The following is a 20,057-nucleotide window of genomic DNA, read 5'->3' as shown; positions in this document are numbered from 1 at the left end:
TGTCCTAGAGGATGCTGTTGATGTGAGCCATGACCAGGCTTTCAAAGCACGTCATGGCTACCAACGTGAATGCTAAGGGGCAGTAATCATTTAGGCAGGTTACCTTCCCTTCCATGGGCACAGGGACTTTGGTGGTCTGATTGAAACATGTAGGAATTACAGAGGGGAGAGGTTGAAAATATCAGTGAAGACACTTGACAGTTGGTCATCTCATGCTTTGAGTACACGTTCTGGTAATCTGTCTGGCCCCACGGTTTTCTTAATGTTGAACTGTTTAAAGGTCTTGCTCACATTGGCTACCGAGAGCGTTATCACACAGTCATCCAGAACAGCTGGTGCTCTCGTTCATGCTTCAGTGTTGCAATGCCTCAAAACGATCATAAAAGGCATTTAGCTCATCTGGTAGGCTCGCGTCACTGGGCAGCTCGCGTCTGGGTTTCCCTTTGTAGTCTTTATTAGTTTTCATGCCCTGTCACATCCGACGAGCGTCAGAGCCGGTGTAAGTAGGATTCAATCTTAATCCTGTATTGACACTTTGCTTGTTTGATGGTTTGTCTGAGGGCATAGCGGATTTGTTATAAGTGTCCGGATTAGTCTCTCGTTCCTTGAAAGTGGCAGCTCTAGCCTTTAGCTTGATGCAGATGTTGCCTGTAATCCATGGCTTCTGGCTGGGATATGTACGTACAGTCACTGTGGGGACGACATCGTCGATGCACTTATTGATGAAGCCGATGACTGAGGTAGTGTGCTCCTCAATGTCATTGGATGAATTCCAGAACATATTCCAGTCTGTGCCAGCAAAAAAGTCCTGTGGCGTAGCATCCGCGTCATCTGACCACTTCTGTATTGAGCGAGTCATAGGTACTGCCTGCTTTAGTTTTGCTTGTAAGCAGGAATCAGGAGGATAGAATTATGGTCACATTTGCCAAATGGAGGGCGGGTGAGAGTTTTGTACAGTATTCATCTCCGTGTGTGGAGTAAAGGTGGTCTAGAGTTCTTTTCCCGCCTGTGACTCAAACCTGGGTCTACCGACTATCAACCCAGTACGTTAGCCATTACGCCAAGAATGCAAACTTCCTAGTTGGAGTAATATTCAAAAGGAATGTGATATAGGATTGTGACTTTAACCACCGTTCTTCCGGGCAAGTGAAAAATCACAAAATATGCCCGTTGCATTATTCCCAATGGTAACAGGTGTGATATGGGAGGGTTGCATGTAGGAGTGGCAGCTCATCTTTGACTTACCAGTTGCTGGCCCTGCACTCCCCATTCAGCGTACTGCAGAACAGAGTTAAGCACCTCCGGAGGGTCCAACTCCCATACCTCCCTGAAAAACAACAGTAAGTAACCAGTAAGACTGCTACATAGAGCAGTGGCAGGCATTTACATTGATACACCTTTAACTTCCGGATACACTGGTAACTCTAACTGTAAGTCGCTCTGGATAAGAGCATCTGCTAAATGACTACGAGGTCAAATGTAAAAAAGCCCACTTCAAAACAATGTTTTATCATAAATATTGACATTTAAAAGGTCATGACTGACAAAATATTGAATTTCATTGTTTGTTGTGGATTCACCAGGCTCTTAGCATCCACCTGAGATAAACTGCCTTAGAAGAGATTGTCTTGACAAGTAGACAAACACATGGTAAACAAGCACATGAAACATACCTTGTGTGAATGTTATAAATGCTATATGAGGCCATGTATGAATGGCGGTAAACCTAGAACAAAAGAGAGAAAAGAAAGAGGAGATTACTGCACAAAACATTAACGATGGATGCAGTTTGGCTGATAAAAACATCATAAAAGCAGGCAGAGAAAGGCATCAAATAGAATAGACCAGTAGCTGTTTTCACAAATAGATTATGTGGACAATGTGATTTGCATGGTTGACAGCTGCGAGATGAGACATTTTAATTCCATCTGAGAAACCGATCATGGAACCCCCATGACTTCGGGTCTGAAAGCCTGAGAGAGAGGAGAGAGAGAGAGAGAGAATCCAAATGGTCTGGGGTGTGAGTAAATCTGTCTGGATTCCCCTAGAGAAGCTGTGCCTTACATGATAATAGCATTCAGACCGTACACAGGGAAGGAAACAGCCTCAATGTTGTAGTGTTTCATAATGATGACATGCTCCACATAGTTCAAATATAGACCAAGAAACATTATCTGACAGGAGTGTTATTGTACTGTATGGCAAATGCATTGCAAACTGTGCAGAGAAATACTTTTACCTCATTTTGTTGTGTTACAACCTGAATTTAAAATGTATTCAATTGAGATTTTGTGTCACTGGCCTACACACAATAACCCAAAATGTCAAAATGGATCTGTTTTTTAAAAATGTTTACAAATGAATAAGAAATTAAAAGCTGAAATGTCTTGAGTCAATAAGTATTTAAACCCTTTGTTAGGCTCTACAGAATAAAACAAAACCTGCATCCTGTTTGCAATAAGGCACTAAAGTAAAACTACAAAAATATGGCAAAGAAACATACTTTATGTCCTGAATACAAACCGTTATGTTTGGGGAAATCCAACAAATTGAAATGAGTACCACTGTTATTTTTGTAGCCCCTTTTTTCCCAATTTCGTGAATACAATCTTCTCAACGCTGTGACTCCCCAATGGGCTCGGAAGAGGCGAAGGTCGAGTCATGCGTCGTCCGAAACATGACCCGCCAAACCGCGGTCTTTAACAACCACTCGCTTAACCCGGAAGCCAGCTGCACCAATGTGTCAGAGGAAACACCGTTCAACTGACGACCGAAGTCAGCTTGCAGGCGCCAAACGGAGTCGCTAAAGCACGATGATGGGACTCCCGGTCATGGCCAGTTGTGACACAGCCTGAGATTTTAGGGACGCCACAACACTGCGATGCAGTGCCTTATACCGCTGCGCCACTCGGGAGGCCCCACTCTTCATGTTTTCAACGATGGTGGTGGGTGCATCATGTTATGGGTATGCTGGTTTTCCTAGAGGAAAACCTTGTTCAGTCTACTTTTCAACAGGCACTGGGAGACAAGTTCCCCTTTTAGCAGGACAATAACTTAAAACAAAAGGCCAAATATACACTGGAGTTGCTGAAAAAGAAGACATTGAATGTTCCTGAGTGGCCTAGTTACAGTTTTGACTAAAATCATCTTGATAATCTATGTCAAGACTTGAAAATGGCTGTCTAGCAATGATCAACAATCAACTTGAAAGAGCTTGAAGTATTTTTTTTAAGAATAATGTGCAAATATTGTACAATCAAGGTGTGTAAAGTTCTTAGAGACTTACCAATAAAGATTCACAGCTGTAGTCTTTGCAAAAGGTGACACTAACATGTATTTGCTCAGGCGTGTGAAAACGTACAGTACCAGTCAAAAGTTTGGACACACCTAATCATTCCAGGATTTTAGAATAATATTGAAGACATTAAAACAATGAAATAACACATATGGAATGTAATAACTGAAAAAAGTGTTTAATAAATAACAAATAAACAAATATTTTATATGTGAGATTCTTCAAAGTAGCCACCCTTGGCCTTGATGACAGCTTTGCTCACTCTTGGCATTCTCTCAACCAGTGTCATGCGGTAGTCACCTGGAATGCATACAGGTGTGTATTGTGAAAAGTTAATTTGTGGAATTTCTTTAATTCTTAATGTGTTTGAGCCATCAGTTGTGTTGTGACAAGGTAGGATGGTTTACAGAAGATATCCCTATGTCACGCCCTGACCTTAGATATATTTTGGTTAGGTCAAGGTGTGACTAGGGTGTGTATGCTAGTTTTGTATGTCTAGGGTTTTTGTATGTCTAGGGTTTTTGTATGTCTAGGGGTGTTGTATGTCTAGGGGTTTTGTATGTCTATGTGTAGTTGCCTGTCACCACTCGTGTGTATAGCGTCACGTTTCGTTTTGTTATTTTGTTAGTTTGTTCAGTGTTCATTCTTTTAATAAATAAGAATGTACGCATACCATGCTGCGCCTTGGTCCGATTCTCATAACGAACGTGACAGATGATCCCACCAACAAAGGACCAAGCAGCGTGCCCAGGAGGAGGAAGTATCCTGGACTTGGGAAGAGATCCTGGATGGGAAGGGATCCTGGACTTGGGAGGAAATCCTGGCCTAAGAGCATGAGAGGACAGCAACGATGTCGGGGAGGTAGGCCACAGAAACCCCAAGATTTTTGAGGGGGTGGGAACATGGAGCAGTCGGCAAAGTTGAGGGGTGAGTCAGAGACTGTCGAGGAGTTATTGGACAAATTGGAGGAAAGTGAACGGAGGGGAGAGTTAGAGACCTTCGAGGAGTTGTTGATCAAATTGGAGGAGAGTGAAGAGAGAGAGATGTTTGTTTGGCGTAGTATGCACCGCATTCGCACTGAGGAGCGTGTTAGCTGTCCGATGCCACCTGTGCCAGTTCCTTGTACTCGTCCTGAAATGTGTGTTAAAGTTCCCGGAACAATTGATGCCGGCTATACACACCAGGCCTCCAGTGTACCTTCACAACTCAGTACGTCCTGTGCCAACTCCTCGCACTCTCCCTCAAGTGCACTTTTCCAGTCAGGTGTGTCCTGTTCCTGCTCCTCGCACTCTCCCTCAAGTGGGTGTCCCCAGTCAGGCCCGTCCTGTTCCTCCTCTCCGCATTCACCCTGAGGTGTGTGTCATCAGCCCGGTGTCACCTGTACCGGTCCCATGCACCAGGCCTCCAGTGCGCCTCCACAGTTCAGTACGTCCTGTTCCTGCTCCTCGCACTCTCCCTCAAGTGCGTGTCCCCAGTCAGGTCCATCCTGTTCCTCTTCCCTGCACTCGCCCTGAGGTGTGTGTCATCAGCCCGGTGCCATCTGTGCCGGTCACACATCAGGTCTCCAGTGCGCCTCCACAGTCCAGTATTTCCTGTGCCTCCTCTCCGCACTCGCCCTGAAGTGCGTGTCATCAGCCCGGTGTCACCTGTACCGGCCCCACGCACCAGGCTTCCAGTGCGCCTCCACAGTCCAGTACACCCTGTGCCTGCTCCCCGCACTCACCCTGAGATGCGTGTCTTCAGCCCGGTACCACCAGTGCCGGCATTACACTTCAGGTCTCCAGTGCACCTCCACAGTCCAGAGCTTCTGGTGACAGTTCCCAGTCCAGAGCTTCTGGCGACAGTTCCCAGTCCAGAGCTTCCGGCGACAGTTCCCTGTCTGAGCTTCCGGCAACAGTTCCCAGTCCAGAACTTCCGGCGACTGTTCCCAGTCCAGATCTTCCGCCGACAGTTCCCAGTCCAGATCTTCCGGCGACAGTTCCCAGTCCAGAGCTTCCGGCGACAGTTCCCAGTCCAGAGCTTCCGGCGACAATTCCCAGTCCTGAGCTTCCGGCGACGTTTCATAGGTTCCGGGACCTCCAGCGACGGTCTCCAGTCCGGAGCCTCCAGCGACTGTACGTAGTCCAGAATCTCCTGAGACGGTTCGCAGTCCGGAGCCTCCAGCTACGGTCCCCGGTCCAGAGCCTTCAGCGACGGTCCCCGGTCCTGAGCCTCCAGCGACGGTCCCCGGTCCTGAGCCTCCAGCGACGGTCCCCGGTCCTGAGCCTCCAGCGATGGTCCCCGGTCCTGAGCCTCCAGCGACGGTCCCTGGTCCGGAGCCTCCAGCCACGGTCCAAGGTCCGGAGACTCCAGCCATGGTCCACGGTCCGGAGTCTTCAGCGACGAGCTGCAATCCAGAGCCTCAAGTGTTGCTTCCCAGTTCAGAGCCCCCGGCGATGATCCACAGTCCGGTGCCTCCAGCGACGGTCGGCAGTCCGAAGCCTGCAGCAACGGTCGGCGGTCCGAAAGCCTCCAGCGACGGTCGGCAGTCCGAAGCCTGCAGCAACGGTCGGCGGTCCGAAAGCCTCCAGCGACGGTCGGCGGTTCGAAGCCTCCGGCGACGGTCGGCGGTCCGAAGCCTCTAGCGACGGTCGGCGGTCCGAAGCCTCTAGCGACGGTCGGCGGTCCGAAGCCTCTAGCGACGGTCGGCGGTCCGAAGCCTCTAGCGACGGTCGGCGGTCCGAAGCCTCTAGCGACGGCCGGCGGTCCGAAGCCTCTAGCGACGGCCGGCGGTCCGAAGCCTCTAGCGACGGCCGGCGGTCCGAAGCCTCTAGCGACGGCCGGCGGTCCGAAGCCTCTAGCGACGGTCGGCGGTCCGAAGCCTCTAGCGTCGGTCGGCAGTCCGAAGCCTCTAGCGACGGTCGGCAGTCCAGAGCTTTCAGCAGGGGTTCTCAGACCAGAGCCTCCTGCGACGTTCTATGGTCCGGTTCCTCTGGCGACGATCCACTGTCTGGAGCCTCCGGCTACGATCCACGGTCCGGGGCCTCCAGAGATGACCCACGGTCTGGAGCTTCCATAGCTGCGTCCAGAACCGGAGTCGCCACCAAGGGTAGATGCCCACCCGGATACTCCCCTATAGGTTCAGGTTTGCGGTCGGGAGTCCGCACCTGTGTGTGTGTGTGTGTGTGGGGGGGTGTACTGTCACACCCTGACCTTAGATATCTGTTTTTCTATATTTTTTGGTTAGGTCAGGATGTGATTAGGGTGGGTACGCTAGTTTTCTATGTCTAGGGTTTTTGTATGTCTTGGGGTTTTGTATGTCTATGTGAAGTTGCCTGTCAGTACTCATTTGTATAGCTTCATTGTTTGTTTTGATATTTTGTTAGTTTGTTCAGTGTTCATTCTTTTAATAAATAAGAATGTACGCATACCCCGCTGCACCTTGGTCTGATCCTTATAACGAACGTGACACCCTGTTTGGTAATAGAAAAAGTCCATATTATGGCAAGAACAGCTGAAATGAGCAAAGAGAAACGATAGTCATTATTACTTTCAGACATGAAGGTCAGTCAATACGGAAATTTTCAAGAACTTTGAAAGTTTATTCAAGTGCAGTCGCAAAAACCATCAAACGCCATGATGAAACTGACTCATGCTGACCTCCACATGAAAGGAAGACCCAGAGATACCTCTGCTGTAGAGGATAAGTTCATTAGAGTTACCAGCCTCAGAAATTTCAGCCCAAAATAATACTTCACAGAGTTCAAGTAACAGACACATCGCAACATCAACTGTTCAGAGGAGTCTGCGTGAATCAGGCCTTCATGGTCGAACTGCTGCAAAGAAACCACTACTAAAGGACACCAATAATAATAAGAAACTTCCTTGGGCCAAGAAACACAGCAATGGACATTAGACGGGTGGAAATCTGTCCTTTGGTCTGATGAGTTCAAATTTGAGATGTTTGTTTCCAACCGCCGTGTCTTTGTGAGACACAGAGTATGTGAACGGAAGGTCTCCGCATGTGTGGTTCCCACCATGAAGCATAGAGGAGGAGGTGTGATGGTGTAGGGGTGTTTTGCTGGTGACACTGTCTGTGATTTATTTATAATTCAAGGCAGACTGAACCTACATGACTACCACAGCATTGTGCAGTGATACGCCATCTCATCTAGTTTGTGCTTAGTGGAATTATCATTTGTTTTTCAACAGGACAATGACCCAACACACCTCCAGACCTTGTAAGTGCTATTTGACCAAGAAGGAGAGTGATGGAGTGCTGCCTTAGATGACCTGGCCTCCACAATCACCCGACCTTAATAACTAAATTGAAATGGTTTAGGACTGCAGAGTGAAGGAAAAGCAGCCAACATGTGCTCAGCATATGTGGGAACTCCTTCAAGACTGTTGGAAAAGCAGGTGAAGCTGGTTGAGAGAATGCCAAGTGTGCAAAGCTGTCATCAAGACAAAGGGTGGCTAATTTGAAGAATCTTAAATATAAAATACATTTAGATTTGTTTAAATCTTTTTTGGTTACTACATGATTCCATATGTGTTGTTACAGAATGTTGATGTTTTCACTATTATTCCACAATGTAGAAAATAGTACAAATAAAGAAAACCCTTGAATGACTAGGTGTGTCCAAACTTTTGACTGGTACTGTAAGTAAATGAGATATTTCTGTAATTCATTTTCAATACATTTGCAAACATTTATTTTGGGGTAATGTGTATAGATGGGTGATATATATATATATATATATTTTAATCCATTTTGATTTCAGGCTGTAATACAACAAAATGTGGAATAAGTCAAGGGGTATGAATACTTTCTGAAGACACTGTACATGAAAAACAAAACACAATCATTAAAAACAGACACATTCTTGATTTAAAGGTCCCCTAACAGCCATCTGAAATGCCTTAGAGGCACCATTTCCACCTATTTTAAAGTGCTCTAGAGGTCATTCCACACGTAAGGTAAACAATTATTGTAAAAAAACAATCAGGTGTATAAATCTGTAATTTAACGATGAGGTAAGGTAAAGCGGAGGTTTATGCAGGAATGCTTTATAAACAAAATGAGTGCAAAGCATAGATCTACAATAGTCCACAGAGGGCCTGCCTATTTTCTGAGACAGAATGCAGTGATGTGCACTAAACCAATCGCCATAATAAAACGTAGTGGGCTAATGGCTTCAATATAGTGGCAGTTGCATTCATAAAGACAATATCTCCATCTCCATAGTCTGTAACTGGTATGAATGTCAACTGAATTATTTGTTTTCTGCTATTTAATGAAAGGCATGATAAAATAATAACATCTATAAAATAAGTTGATTTTAATTCTTAATTTATCAACTAAATCAATCACATGCTTTTTGAAAGATAGCTTTTCGTCGATCCAGACTCCCCGATATTTATAAGCGGGGACATGATCAATGAAGGCACCATCCAATGTACATATGCATAAGTCATCAGACACATTTTTACATGATTTGCAGAATAACATATACTTGGAGAATAACATATATATCTGTTTGAGCAGAAAGGAGTCTTAAAACAGGGATGCCATGGCAGAGGATGGATAGCTCAAATTAAAAAGCTCTTCTTCACTCGGAAAGAACGTACTTCGCCACAGTGAATTATGCATAGCGCCCGAGGAAGGCGGAAGGGCTCGATGGAGCTGGCAACGATGGCAACGACGGACGGTGGTGGGGGCTGTTATAGTGGCGAGATTGATGAGTAATCGCTCCTCACTCCTGAAATAGTGTGGATGAGTGATGTCAGAGTGAGGGGAGGGTGGAGAGTATACCTCCAATGGCTTTGACAAATGTATCCGTTCCCTCTGTTGCTATTAGCTGCTGAGAAACAGAGACGCAGGTAGGGGTTAAACATCTGTGAAAACACATCCTTTGCTAGGAGGCAAAACACCTGAGTGTTAAGATGCGTTGTCTCTTTAAAACAAATTCAAGGTAAGCATTTGGAACTGTATGTAATGAGCTTTTGTGAAATATCAACGGCAGAATCACAGACTCTTGTTCCCAGTAATGGTAAATTACTGTTTACAAAAAGAGGAATGGACACAGTGACTTTTACTTGAACCCTATTGGCTCCCTCCAGTTGGAGTTTTACTTCCGAACACACATTGACCTTTGGCAAAACATGTTTTACTGCTTGTGGGATACAACTTTGACCTTCTTGCTCTCTCTGAAGTGCTACTTATATCTAGCTTTGATTACATTTCCTACTCTATATATCATGATAAAAATGGCTAATATCAACTCTGTTTCCATATCATGTGTACAGTTAGAGGACAATTTCCAAATGTTTCAAATTGTTGCCCCTCCCCACATTCCTTCAAGAGCTGAGAAGCTCACATGGGCACAATGATCTTTGTGGTAAGCATGGTGATTTAATCAAAAACAAGGAGGTTGACATTTTCAACTCCCTTTGCACTCAAATTTGAGCTGCAGCTCGATGATGAATATGAATGGTACACTCAGCTCTGGGGACATAGACGTTTTGTCAAACACAACTAATCACACTGCAAAAGTTGAGTATAAAACCACACAGAGGGAACAGCCTCTGCCCAAACCAATGAAAAGCCCATGTCGTATTAGTGACAATTTCCATCACCACGTTCCTCCATTTCTGTCACGATCGTCGAATGGAGCGTGCGTATAGTTCCGCATATTTTATTTCAAAGTAAACTTTAACAAAAACAACAAAGAAACAACGAACATCCAGTACAGAGCGCACTAAGGCACTAACTGAAAACAATATCCCACAACACAGGTGGGAACAATGGGCAACTTAAATATGATCCCCAATTAGAGACAATGATAATCAGAACCATACCAACATAGAAATGGAAACGCTAGAAACCCCCCTAGTCACACTCTGACCTATACATCATAGAGAACCCAGCGGGCTCCAGCGGGCTCTGGTTAGGGCGTGACAATTTCAAATATCATCTGATGATTACATTTTCCACACACCGACCATCCTTTACTTCCTTCCTATTCCACAGTCAAGGTGAATCGCCCGCTCCGTCCTCCCCTATTAGATATACAAATCGGATTGAATCAAATGAAAACATGGATTCTCCTGGTTTATGGGAGAGGTTTGGAAGATCACACTTCCGGATATTACCCAGATATCTCCTCATCTCTGGCAGTGTGTGGTGCATGCCAGGGAGAGATTGGGAGCCACAGATGAAAACAAACTATTAAATATGTAGACTGGCTCAAAACAGGTTTAGGTGGTCTTCTATACTGCCTCAGAGAAGAGTACAGTGGACCAGTTAATGGAGCAATGTATGGCAAGGTTTACAATGGGTGCTTTCAGCCTCTGGGTAAAATATGATACAAAATTGTTTTGTCACCTACATTTTTTGGGTCTGCTTGTACATGTGAATTTTCTCAGATAGTAATTAACATGTTTAATACTATTGTTTACTGTGTTATACAGTAGGATAGTAGAAATTCCATGTGAATGTTTGTTGCTGTATCTAATCATTTGGTCTGTATAACAATATGTTTTCCATGTCAAAAATTAAAACACGAAGCGTACCTGCTGTACGCAAAATATTGTTTCCTATAGCTTGGAAAATAAATACATGTGACTCTGGGTGACAACATAATGATGTTTGTTTCCAACATTAGGGCTGTTTTCCTAAAGAAGTTAAATCCGCATTGTGTTTTGTTTCCTTCCCACGATACTAATGAGTATTGCGATACTGGTATCATCCCAGCCCTACTAATGTTCTGTCTACAGAACAAGTGCCTTGTCTGCATTGAGAAAAGAAAGGCCTAGTTTACTCCCCTTATTCGAACATGACCACACTTAATGCACAACTTTGCTCAAGCTGTACTGAAAGGGTTACAGAGGAGCCTTAATCAAATACAGCAAAGAAACTTAAGCAACTCCTAGGACCAACAGAGCAGAGAGAACCCGTGAAGCAGTTTCCCAGCACGGTCACCCCAAAACAAGTTAAATTGTCACTTCAGCCCCACTGGGATCGATCCATTTGTAAGCGAAGTGTAGGAAAGAAGAAAACTCCCCAGGTTGTGAATTATTTTAGGCTATAAGCCACTCCAGAAGATTTTGTACAAGGAATGTAAGAGCCATCTGAACCCCTAAGAGGATCAAAGCAAATTGATCCCTGAATCTACCGGTGTCATATCATTTTTTGCTAACTTGTCATGTTTTGTGCACAGTGTTCGCCCAGTGTGGATGACAGGATCACTGCGACCCTCTCAGTACAGCAGTCAGTATGGGTCCCTCAGGTTACCATAGCAATTCAGGGCCCTCACAGCACATTGGCTCCCTCAGATTTACTATAATAGCATGGGCCCTCAAGGTGCCAGCACTGTGAAGGCCCTTCAGTCTCAAAGGTCTACCCAATCTAGACCCATTTAGAGGGCTTGGGAATATGGATACGGTGATAACAGTGTTTATGGCCCCAGGTGCTGCTTTTGGCCTGTTAAATCACACACCATTGGACTATTTGGGTTCCTGTGACCCCAAATGGTCCTGATGAGATAGCTCTAATAGATTATCCTTCTTCCTGTCACGTTCTGACCTTAGTTCCTTTGTTATGACTTTGTTTTAGTCTGGTCAGAGCGTGAATTGGGTGGGTTGTCTATGTTCTGTTTTCTATGTTGTGTTTTTGCATTTGGCCTGGTATGGTTCTCAATCAGAGGCAGGTGCCATTAGTTGTCTCTGACTGAGAATCATACTTAGGTAGCCTTTTCCCACTTGTGTTTCGTGGGTGTTTATTTTCTGTCTTTGTGTATGTCACCAGACAGGACTGTTTCGTATCATTCACGTTGTTGTTTTTGTTTTAGTGTTCTGAGTTGAATAAATATCGTCATGAACACGTACCACGCTGCGCTTTGGTCCGATCCTTGCGACTCCTCGTCAGAAGAAGAGGACGAGCATTACAGAAACACCCACCACCAAAGGACCAAGCAGCGTGGTAACGGGCAGCAGCAGCGATCGCAGGACTCCTGGACATGGGAGGAGATTCTGGACGGCAAGGGCCCTGGGCACAGGCTGGGGAATATCACTGCCCCAAGGCTGAGCTGGAGGCAGTGAAAGCGGAGAGGCGGCGGTATGAGGAGGCAGCACGGCCTCGCGGTTGGAAGCCCGAGAGGCAGCCCCAAAAATGTCTTGGGGGGGGCACACGCGGAGTGTGGCTAAGTCAGGTAGGAGACCTGAGCCAACTCCCTGTGCTTACCGTGGAGAGAGAGGGACCGGGCAGGCACCGGTGTCCCCGGTGCACATGCATAGCCCAGTGCAGTACATAGCAGCGCCTCGTATCGGCCGGGCTAGAGTGCCATGAAGCCGGCTCAGCGCATCTGGTCTTCAGTGCGTCTCCTCGGGCCGGGGTACATGGCACCAGCCCTACGCATGGTATCCCCGGTTCGCCAGCACAGCCCAGTGCAGGCTATTACACCTCGCCGCACTGGCCTGGCTAGGGGGATCATTCAGCTAGATAGGTTTGGGCAGGCTCGGTGCTCGAGACCTCCAGTGCGCCTTCACGGTCCGGTCTATCTGGTGCCACCTCCATGCACCAGCCCTCCGGTGGCAGCCCCCAGCACCAGGCTGTCTCGCCGTCTCCTCCCTACAGGTGCTCACGTCTGTCCGGAGCTGCCGGAGTCTCCCGTCTGTCCGGAGCTGCCGGAGTCTCCCGTCTGTCCGGAGCTGCCGGAGTCTCCCGTCTGTCCGGAGCTGCCGGAGTCTCCCGTCTGTCCGGAGATGCCGGAGTCTCCCGTCTGTCCGGAGCTGCCGGAGTCTCCCGTCTGTCCGGAGCTGCCGGAGTCTCCCGTCTGTCCGGAGATGCCGGAGTCTCCCGTCTGTCCGGAGCTGCCGGAGTCTCCCGTCTGTCCGGAGCTGCCGGAGTCTCCCGTCTGTCCGGAGCTGCCGGAGTCTCCAGTCTGTCCGGAGCTGCCGGAGTCTCCCGCCTGTCCGGCGCTGCCAGAATCTCCAGCCTGTCCGGTGCTGCCGGAATCTCCTGACCTTAGTTCCTTTGTTATGTCTTCGTTTTAGTATGTACCACGCAGCGCTTTGGTCCGATCCTTGCGATTCCTCGTCAGAAGAAGAGGATGAGCGTTACACTTCCTCTTCCTTTGCATCACATCTTTGATTCCCGCCAGGCTTATTTGTTTGGATATCAGCATTTTGGGATTATGCAAGGTAGGAACTACGTGTCCAGCCTTTGTTCATTTGAAGGAAGTGAGCCAAAGACTACTTCATCAATGTTAGCCAATGTTTTATCCATCACAAGGACGTATTTGACTTAAGTAGTTTTCTCCTTGCAAAGCAACTGAATTCTTAATCTATTTCCCTCACCAAAATGTCAGAAATACAATTGCGATGTAATAGGCTATTTGTGGTTTAACAATGTGAGACAAAATAATTGTGCAGTTGTCCATTTGACTTAGATCTGTCCCCAAACAAAAGAAAACACAATTTCCTTACAGAGCGATTTAATAATTGTAGAGGACACCCAAATAGCATATCATCTACGTCATGTCAAGTAAACAATGGACTTCATTATTATACTCCACGGGTAAACATAAATCCTGTTCATACACCTTTGTTTGGTGAGGTACTCCACCCACTCCAACCTGATTAGCTTGAATCTATTAGCAAATTTTCATTGCAAACACAAGGCACTGGATCAACATAGACTTGACTAGAGGATTTACAAGATGCAAGAGCATTACAAGATGTTTACCAGCATAGAAAACAGAGCCTATTATCATAATTGACAAACATACACAGAGATTATGAGTGTTTATCAAGTTTAATCGCTCTCGGATACCTCAGTAATGAGATAATGGCATGTAATCCTCGAGCTAGGTGAGACTACCAGAGATGTCCTCAATGCACTCGGTCAACAACTTCCCTCTACACTGGTGAAAATAATTTGGAGAATTGATGTATATAACACATTTTGTAGTTATTAACAGTCAGCATAGATTACTTTTGAAGAGTGAGAACATATAGGATCTCTTGCATCTAATGAAGATTAGTTTGATGTTGATGGTGGACATACTTGTTCAAATGCCACAATATTATTCCGTGCTTCCTTTTCATTCCAACATGCTGTACCACGTGTATTGCCCTGTTTGCTCAACTAAACAATTTCCCAAGGGTCCAGAAGTTGTTTTCATACAGCAGACGCCCAAAAGGGTTCTGAACATAGAATTATATAATGAACAAATGACAGCCTCTTTACATATCTTTCACAATCAATTCTGAGCTTGTCCCTCTATAGCGTACAATATAACACTGCACAGCAAAAGAAAGGGATTGCACAGTGAACTGAAGTTATTTTTTTAGCCCGCACAAGAATCACGGGAAATATGCAAATACATTAAGATTAATCTCATTGTCGGTAATCCTCATAGTTGATCCCTTCCAGAGTAGAGGGTGTAATTTGCATATCTAATTTCGCATCCACACGTTTCTGATGGAAACAGGGCCACTACTATATTAATTAATGAATGTGACCTGTTAATTGCCAGCAACTAAATGTTTTATCACTTGTCGTTCCGCCCCCGAGCACCGTGAATTATACCGTAAATACCGGCTCAGTCACATCAACTAAATGTTTTTAAGTTATGATAAAAAACAAAAATTTTACTTAGCTTACTCTACTGTAGGTAGATTTTTAAAAATGGTTTTAATATCTGTGTTTTTGCATGTCTATTGAGTTATTGATTGATTTATCTTATGCTACACACAGAAAACAAATCCAATAATTTAGTAATACGTTTTGCACCAGTTACTGAAATGTTTGTTCCAGTTTAATTGGCTTAGGTCGTCTCCTCACACTAATCCTAAACCTGGCAGTCATAATGAATGCAGATTGCGGGTGAATATAAATTCCAACTGTTGGGTATCCTAACTAGCTGGATTCCGATAGGAATCACACATCACTTTGCAAGCCAAAATAATGTGATTTGCAAGTAGGGATGCAAAATTCTGGAACATTTCCCATGTTTTCCAGTATCCCAGTTGGAAGATTACTGGAAATCCTTCAACCAGGATATTTTTTATGTTTATTTTGCAACCCTACTTGCAGGCCTGATGTGGCCTGTAAACCATGAGTTTCAGGCTACTGTATTAGGGTAAAGCTAGGCCTCAGAATAAAGCCTGATGAGATATGTAACGTATTGTCATAAAGAACACAATTATAATGATAATATTTTCCTAGGAACTCACTTGGTGGCCAAAGGACTGAAAATGTTTGAATTCAACAACTATGTCTTTGTCACTAACAAATATAGTCATGGGTGGTGACTCTACAATTCACTCGAAAAGACAAGGCACACTTCAAAATTAGATTTGGAGGCATGGCTTAGTGCTGATACAATTCAAATCCGGACCCCTTACAGAGTCACAGTGACTCCATCGGTTTGAGTAATAACTACAACATCACTTTAAGTAACTGTATTCAGATATATTAAGCGCAATGGGTTTCCTCAAAAGTTTAGAGTAATGACAGCACATTGGTGTTTACAGTCTTGAGGCCCCCACGCTAGCTCATTTTTTTTCTTTGAGGCTAAAAATGGACCAGCCCATAATTTGTTTGCCCAAATGCCAGATGGCCAGTCCGCCCCTGTACACACGGAATGGTGTGGGTGTTTGGTCAACAGTCCCACTGTATAGTTGGCTGACTTCAAGATGTGTGCCTTGTAGTGCACAAGCTTGTATGGTACTCTAGTATGCATATATTTAAGATTGAGTTTGTTGATTTGATGGAGTTAGAGTATGTTCCAGAATGTGTGAGAGACAGAGCGTATGGCAGAGAGAGAGAGAGAGAGAGAGAAAGAGGAAGAGAGCGAGAGCGAGCATAATTGTGTTTTGTCCTGTAGGCTACTCTACCAGTCCAATTATCTGCAAAAGCAATTACTTTTCATATTTTATGAATAATGAGGGTATGCAACTTTTTCACAACAGCAGGACAAAAAACTAGAGCGAGAGCGGGTAAGTAAGAGGAGCTTACCTGTTTAACATCATAGGCAAAGAGCACATATTTCAAGTCCGGGGAAAAAGAGTACTTTGCAACATTGAAATTGACCTAGAAGACAAAAAAGACAGAAAGAGAGAGAGAGCACTTTTAAGCGTGCATACTGTATCAGTTTGCTGACATGTCAGTTTGAGGGATATATGTGCTTCTACATCTGCATTGCTTGCTGTTTGGGGTTTTAGGCTGGTTTTCTGTATAGCACTTTGTGACATCGGCTGATGTAAAAAGGGCTTTATAAATACATTTTACTTATATGCTTGTGTGTCAGTGTCTGCGTGTGCATGCATTTTCAGATGGAAAAGGGTTTGCACTTACGAACGTTGTGTTTGTCAGTACAATATCAGTCTCATTGGTGAGGATGTTAAACTTGATGACGTGGCCATCGCGATTCCTATAGATGACTTCTGAGTCTGTGAAAGGAGAAATAAAGAAGAAAAAACAAGTCCTGGTGAAACAATTCTTCATTAGTTTTTCTACTAAGAAAAACAGGGAAGGGGGTATGGAGGCCTTTGTTGCCGTTTTGAACACAAGGCCTTCTGTCAAAACTAGAACTGGTTTTGCACTGACACTTTGACAATGGAAGTTTCCATTCTATCCCCATGTCCTTGTTTTCTTCAACATAGAAAAGAGAGAACGGCCGGTACCTTCTCACATCATTGTGTCTGGAAAATCAAAAAACAATAGTAACATGACGGAACCGACTCCATTCATATGCATTTGAGTGTGACTGCACTGTGATGAAGCCAAATAACAATTTAATTGGTGTACAGAAACACAAATAAAGAGGCACCTTGAGTTTTCATTTTCTACTAAACCTGCATGTTCTTTGTCCTGTGTGCTAGTTGTTGGATCCACAGCTTTGTTTGCTGTGTGATGTGCAGACATGTCCCTGAAATTTCATCCAGCAAGGGATTTCGGCAAATGGCAGGTCACACGAATACATATACACACACACAGTGATCAAATGAAACCATGCATTGCTACCCTTATAATCACTAACTCATAGATGAGTCCATAAAGCTCTGTGTGGAAACAAGCGGGGACATATAAATTGTAATTACGTTATCCATCTCTGTCAAAGGAGAGGGCGGTTATGCACCTGACATGGCAACCCCAGAAGACCTGGCAACCCAGGCAGATATTGGAATCCTACAGTAGGAGGCGATCAGCTATTACTCAACTTTCTCAATTGTCCGTCAAACATTTTCTCATTCCCAGCCAATCAGGGCCCTGTCATCGTGCTATAGTTACTATGGGTTTGATTGATGAGTGATGGGGCTCTCACGGCCCTATCCCGTCCCATACATTTGTACCTGTCATAACCTGTGTGTGCCTATCACAGACATAAATGTCATCATCGAAGACAAGTAATCTGATGCCACAAATCCACTGGTCAAAATACTGGTGTTTACCATATAAATAAGGACATTCAAAAACTAAATGCCAAAATTAACCCCCTACAGTACAACGTTTTTTATCAGAGTTTGAGTGTTTGTTTAAATTTATATATTTTGGAGTGTTGTAATCACTTAGGGAATGATGTGCTTCTCAAGCATCATCATTAAGGCACAACATCTGTGTCGGAAAATGAGCATGAGACGTGAGTGTGTGTCTGTGTCAGTGTGTTTGTCAGTGTGTTTGCATATGTGCATGCACACACACGTGTCAGTGTGTCTGGATCTGTGTGTGCGCATGTGTGTCTGGGTGTGCATGCGTCTGTGTGAAGGTCAATGTTTGGCATGGTAATGAAGTAGCTTTAGAAGTAAACAGATCCGTCCTTGCAAACAGTGTCTCACCCAAAACAGATGCCAACCATGAGTTTGGACAGAGCAGCGTACCCTCAGGAATACTCTTGGCATTTCAAAAGAACAGCAGTTTAGAGCTCGCTGGCCCACTGACAAAACAGGAGCAGAACCCATCCACGATCTGAATGTTATCATCCTGCTGTAGATGCTCCGGTCACCTTGTCTTCTGCATGCACCACAGATTCAAAAATAATCTGTCATTGAAATAAAAATCTCTGGCTAGGAGCCTGTGACGCAGATAAAGTTGGACACACTCATGTAGGATGTAGCACTAATTTTGACTTTATCACAATAACGGTTAGTTATTGTGCATTAGGCTACTTTGGGAGCTGTTACCCTAACCTTTCATTTGGAGTTTAATTGAGATAGGGGTGAGAGGATGTTGAATATATTGACAGATAAAAGTGTCTTGCTCAAGATCTTGAAAACATTGCCAGACACTGATAGTCATGGTCTCCGTGCTGTGCTTGTTTGCTCTTGGAACTACCGCTCCCGGATCCGGGAGAATTGTCATCAACTAACACTAATTAGCATAACGCAACGGACAAAAAAAATATTACTAGAAAATCACAAGTGAAATATACTGAAACACAGTTTAGCTTTTTGTTAATCACCCTGTCATCTCAGATTTTGAAATTATGCTTTGCAGCCAAAGCAAGACAACATTTGTGTACATTTATCAATAGCCCAGCATAGCATTATTCCTAGCTAGCAGCTGGCAACCTGGTCACAAAAATCAGAAAAGCAATCAAATTAAATAGTTTACGTTTGATGAGCTTCGGATGTTTTCACTCATGAGACTTTTTTCCATAAAGATTATTTTGTAGCCGAAATAGCTCCGTTAGTTCTTCACGTTTGGCTGAGAATTCGACCGGAAATTGCGGTCACGACAACTCCGAAAAATATTCAAAATTAGCTCCATAATATCGACAGAAACATGGCAAACGTTGTTTATAATCAATCCTCAAGGTGTTTTTCAAATATCCATTCGATAATATATCAACCAGGACAGCTGTACTTTCAGTAAGACCGGGAGGAAAAATTGCTACCTCTGTTAATTACGCAATAATTACTCTGAGAGCACTCAGCCGGCCACTTACGCAATGTAATCACTTACGCTCATTCTTCAACATAAATGCTGTAGACACCTTGGGGAATACCTTGTATAACGCAGAGCTTTCAAAACATGAGTCACTTCCTGATTGGATTTTTCTCAGGCTTTCGCCTGCAATATCAGTTATGTTATACTCACAGACAATATTTGTACAGTTTTTGAAACTTTAGAGTGTTTTCTATCCTAAGCTGTCAATTATATGCATATTCTAGCATCTTGTCCTGACAAAATAGCCCGTTTGCTTTGGGATAGCCCGTTTACTTTATTTTTCCAAAAATGAAAATAATGCCCCCTAGTTTCAAGAGTTAAATAATGGAAGATTCCACGCTGGAAACTTCAAGCTAAGACTCTAATGTATAAGTAATATACTACGTCTGTAAAATGTTGAATAATAAATAACTCTGGTCCTTCTACCGGTCTGAAAATCCCCAGTGTAGGGTTGGGCTGGTGGTTTACCCTGCCCTCACACCCTACCATCCTCAAGCTCCATCTCAATCTCCCTCCAGCAGCCCTCTGGAAACTTAACTAAACTCAAAACCATGGGAGACAGGCAAGGCTTTTAGCAGGGCTACGCCCCGGGTGTGGAACATGCAGCCAGACTCAGTCAGGGGTGCAGTGTCCCTCCATTTCAACTTAAAACATTACTCAATCTTATAATTGTGACTTTCATAAGACTTCATGGACATGGTCAAGACACATGAATTTGAGCTTCATGCAGTGCCTTCAAAAAGTATTCACACCCCTTGACTTTTTTTCTCCACATTTTGTTGTGTTACAAAGTGGGATTAACATTTATGTAATTGTAATGTTCTTGTC

General features: G+C 44.4%; 1 protein-coding gene across 2 annotated transcripts in view; it reads right to left on the bottom strand.

Moving 5' to 3' along the window:
- LOC110519984 (inactive dipeptidyl peptidase 10) overlaps positions 1 to 20,057 on the bottom strand; it is a 344,103-nt gene that overhangs the window by 107,695 nt on the left and 216,351 nt on the right. For both annotated transcript variants that reach the window (XM_036974136.1, XM_036974137.1), the window contains exons 4-7: positions 16,638 to 16,732; positions 16,299 to 16,373; positions 1,674 to 1,726; positions 1,246 to 1,327 (exon numbers count right to left, since the gene is read on the bottom strand). In XM_036974136.1, coding sequence (XP_036830031.1) covers positions 1,246 to 1,327; positions 1,674 to 1,726; positions 16,299 to 16,373; positions 16,638 to 16,732 — 305 coding nt within the window. The remainder of the gene's footprint in view (positions 1 to 1,245; positions 1,328 to 1,673; positions 1,727 to 16,298; positions 16,374 to 16,637; positions 16,733 to 20,057) is intronic.

Source organism: Oncorhynchus mykiss, chromosome 3 (assembly GCF_013265735.2).
Source record: "Oncorhynchus mykiss isolate Arlee chromosome 3, USDA_OmykA_1.1, whole genome shotgun sequence".
In the NCBI taxonomy this organism is placed as follows: Eukaryota; Metazoa; Chordata; class Actinopteri; order Salmoniformes; family Salmonidae; genus Oncorhynchus; species Oncorhynchus mykiss.
The sequence above is the reverse complement of the archived record's forward strand: the minus strand, read 5'-3'. Positions and strand labels throughout refer to the sequence as shown.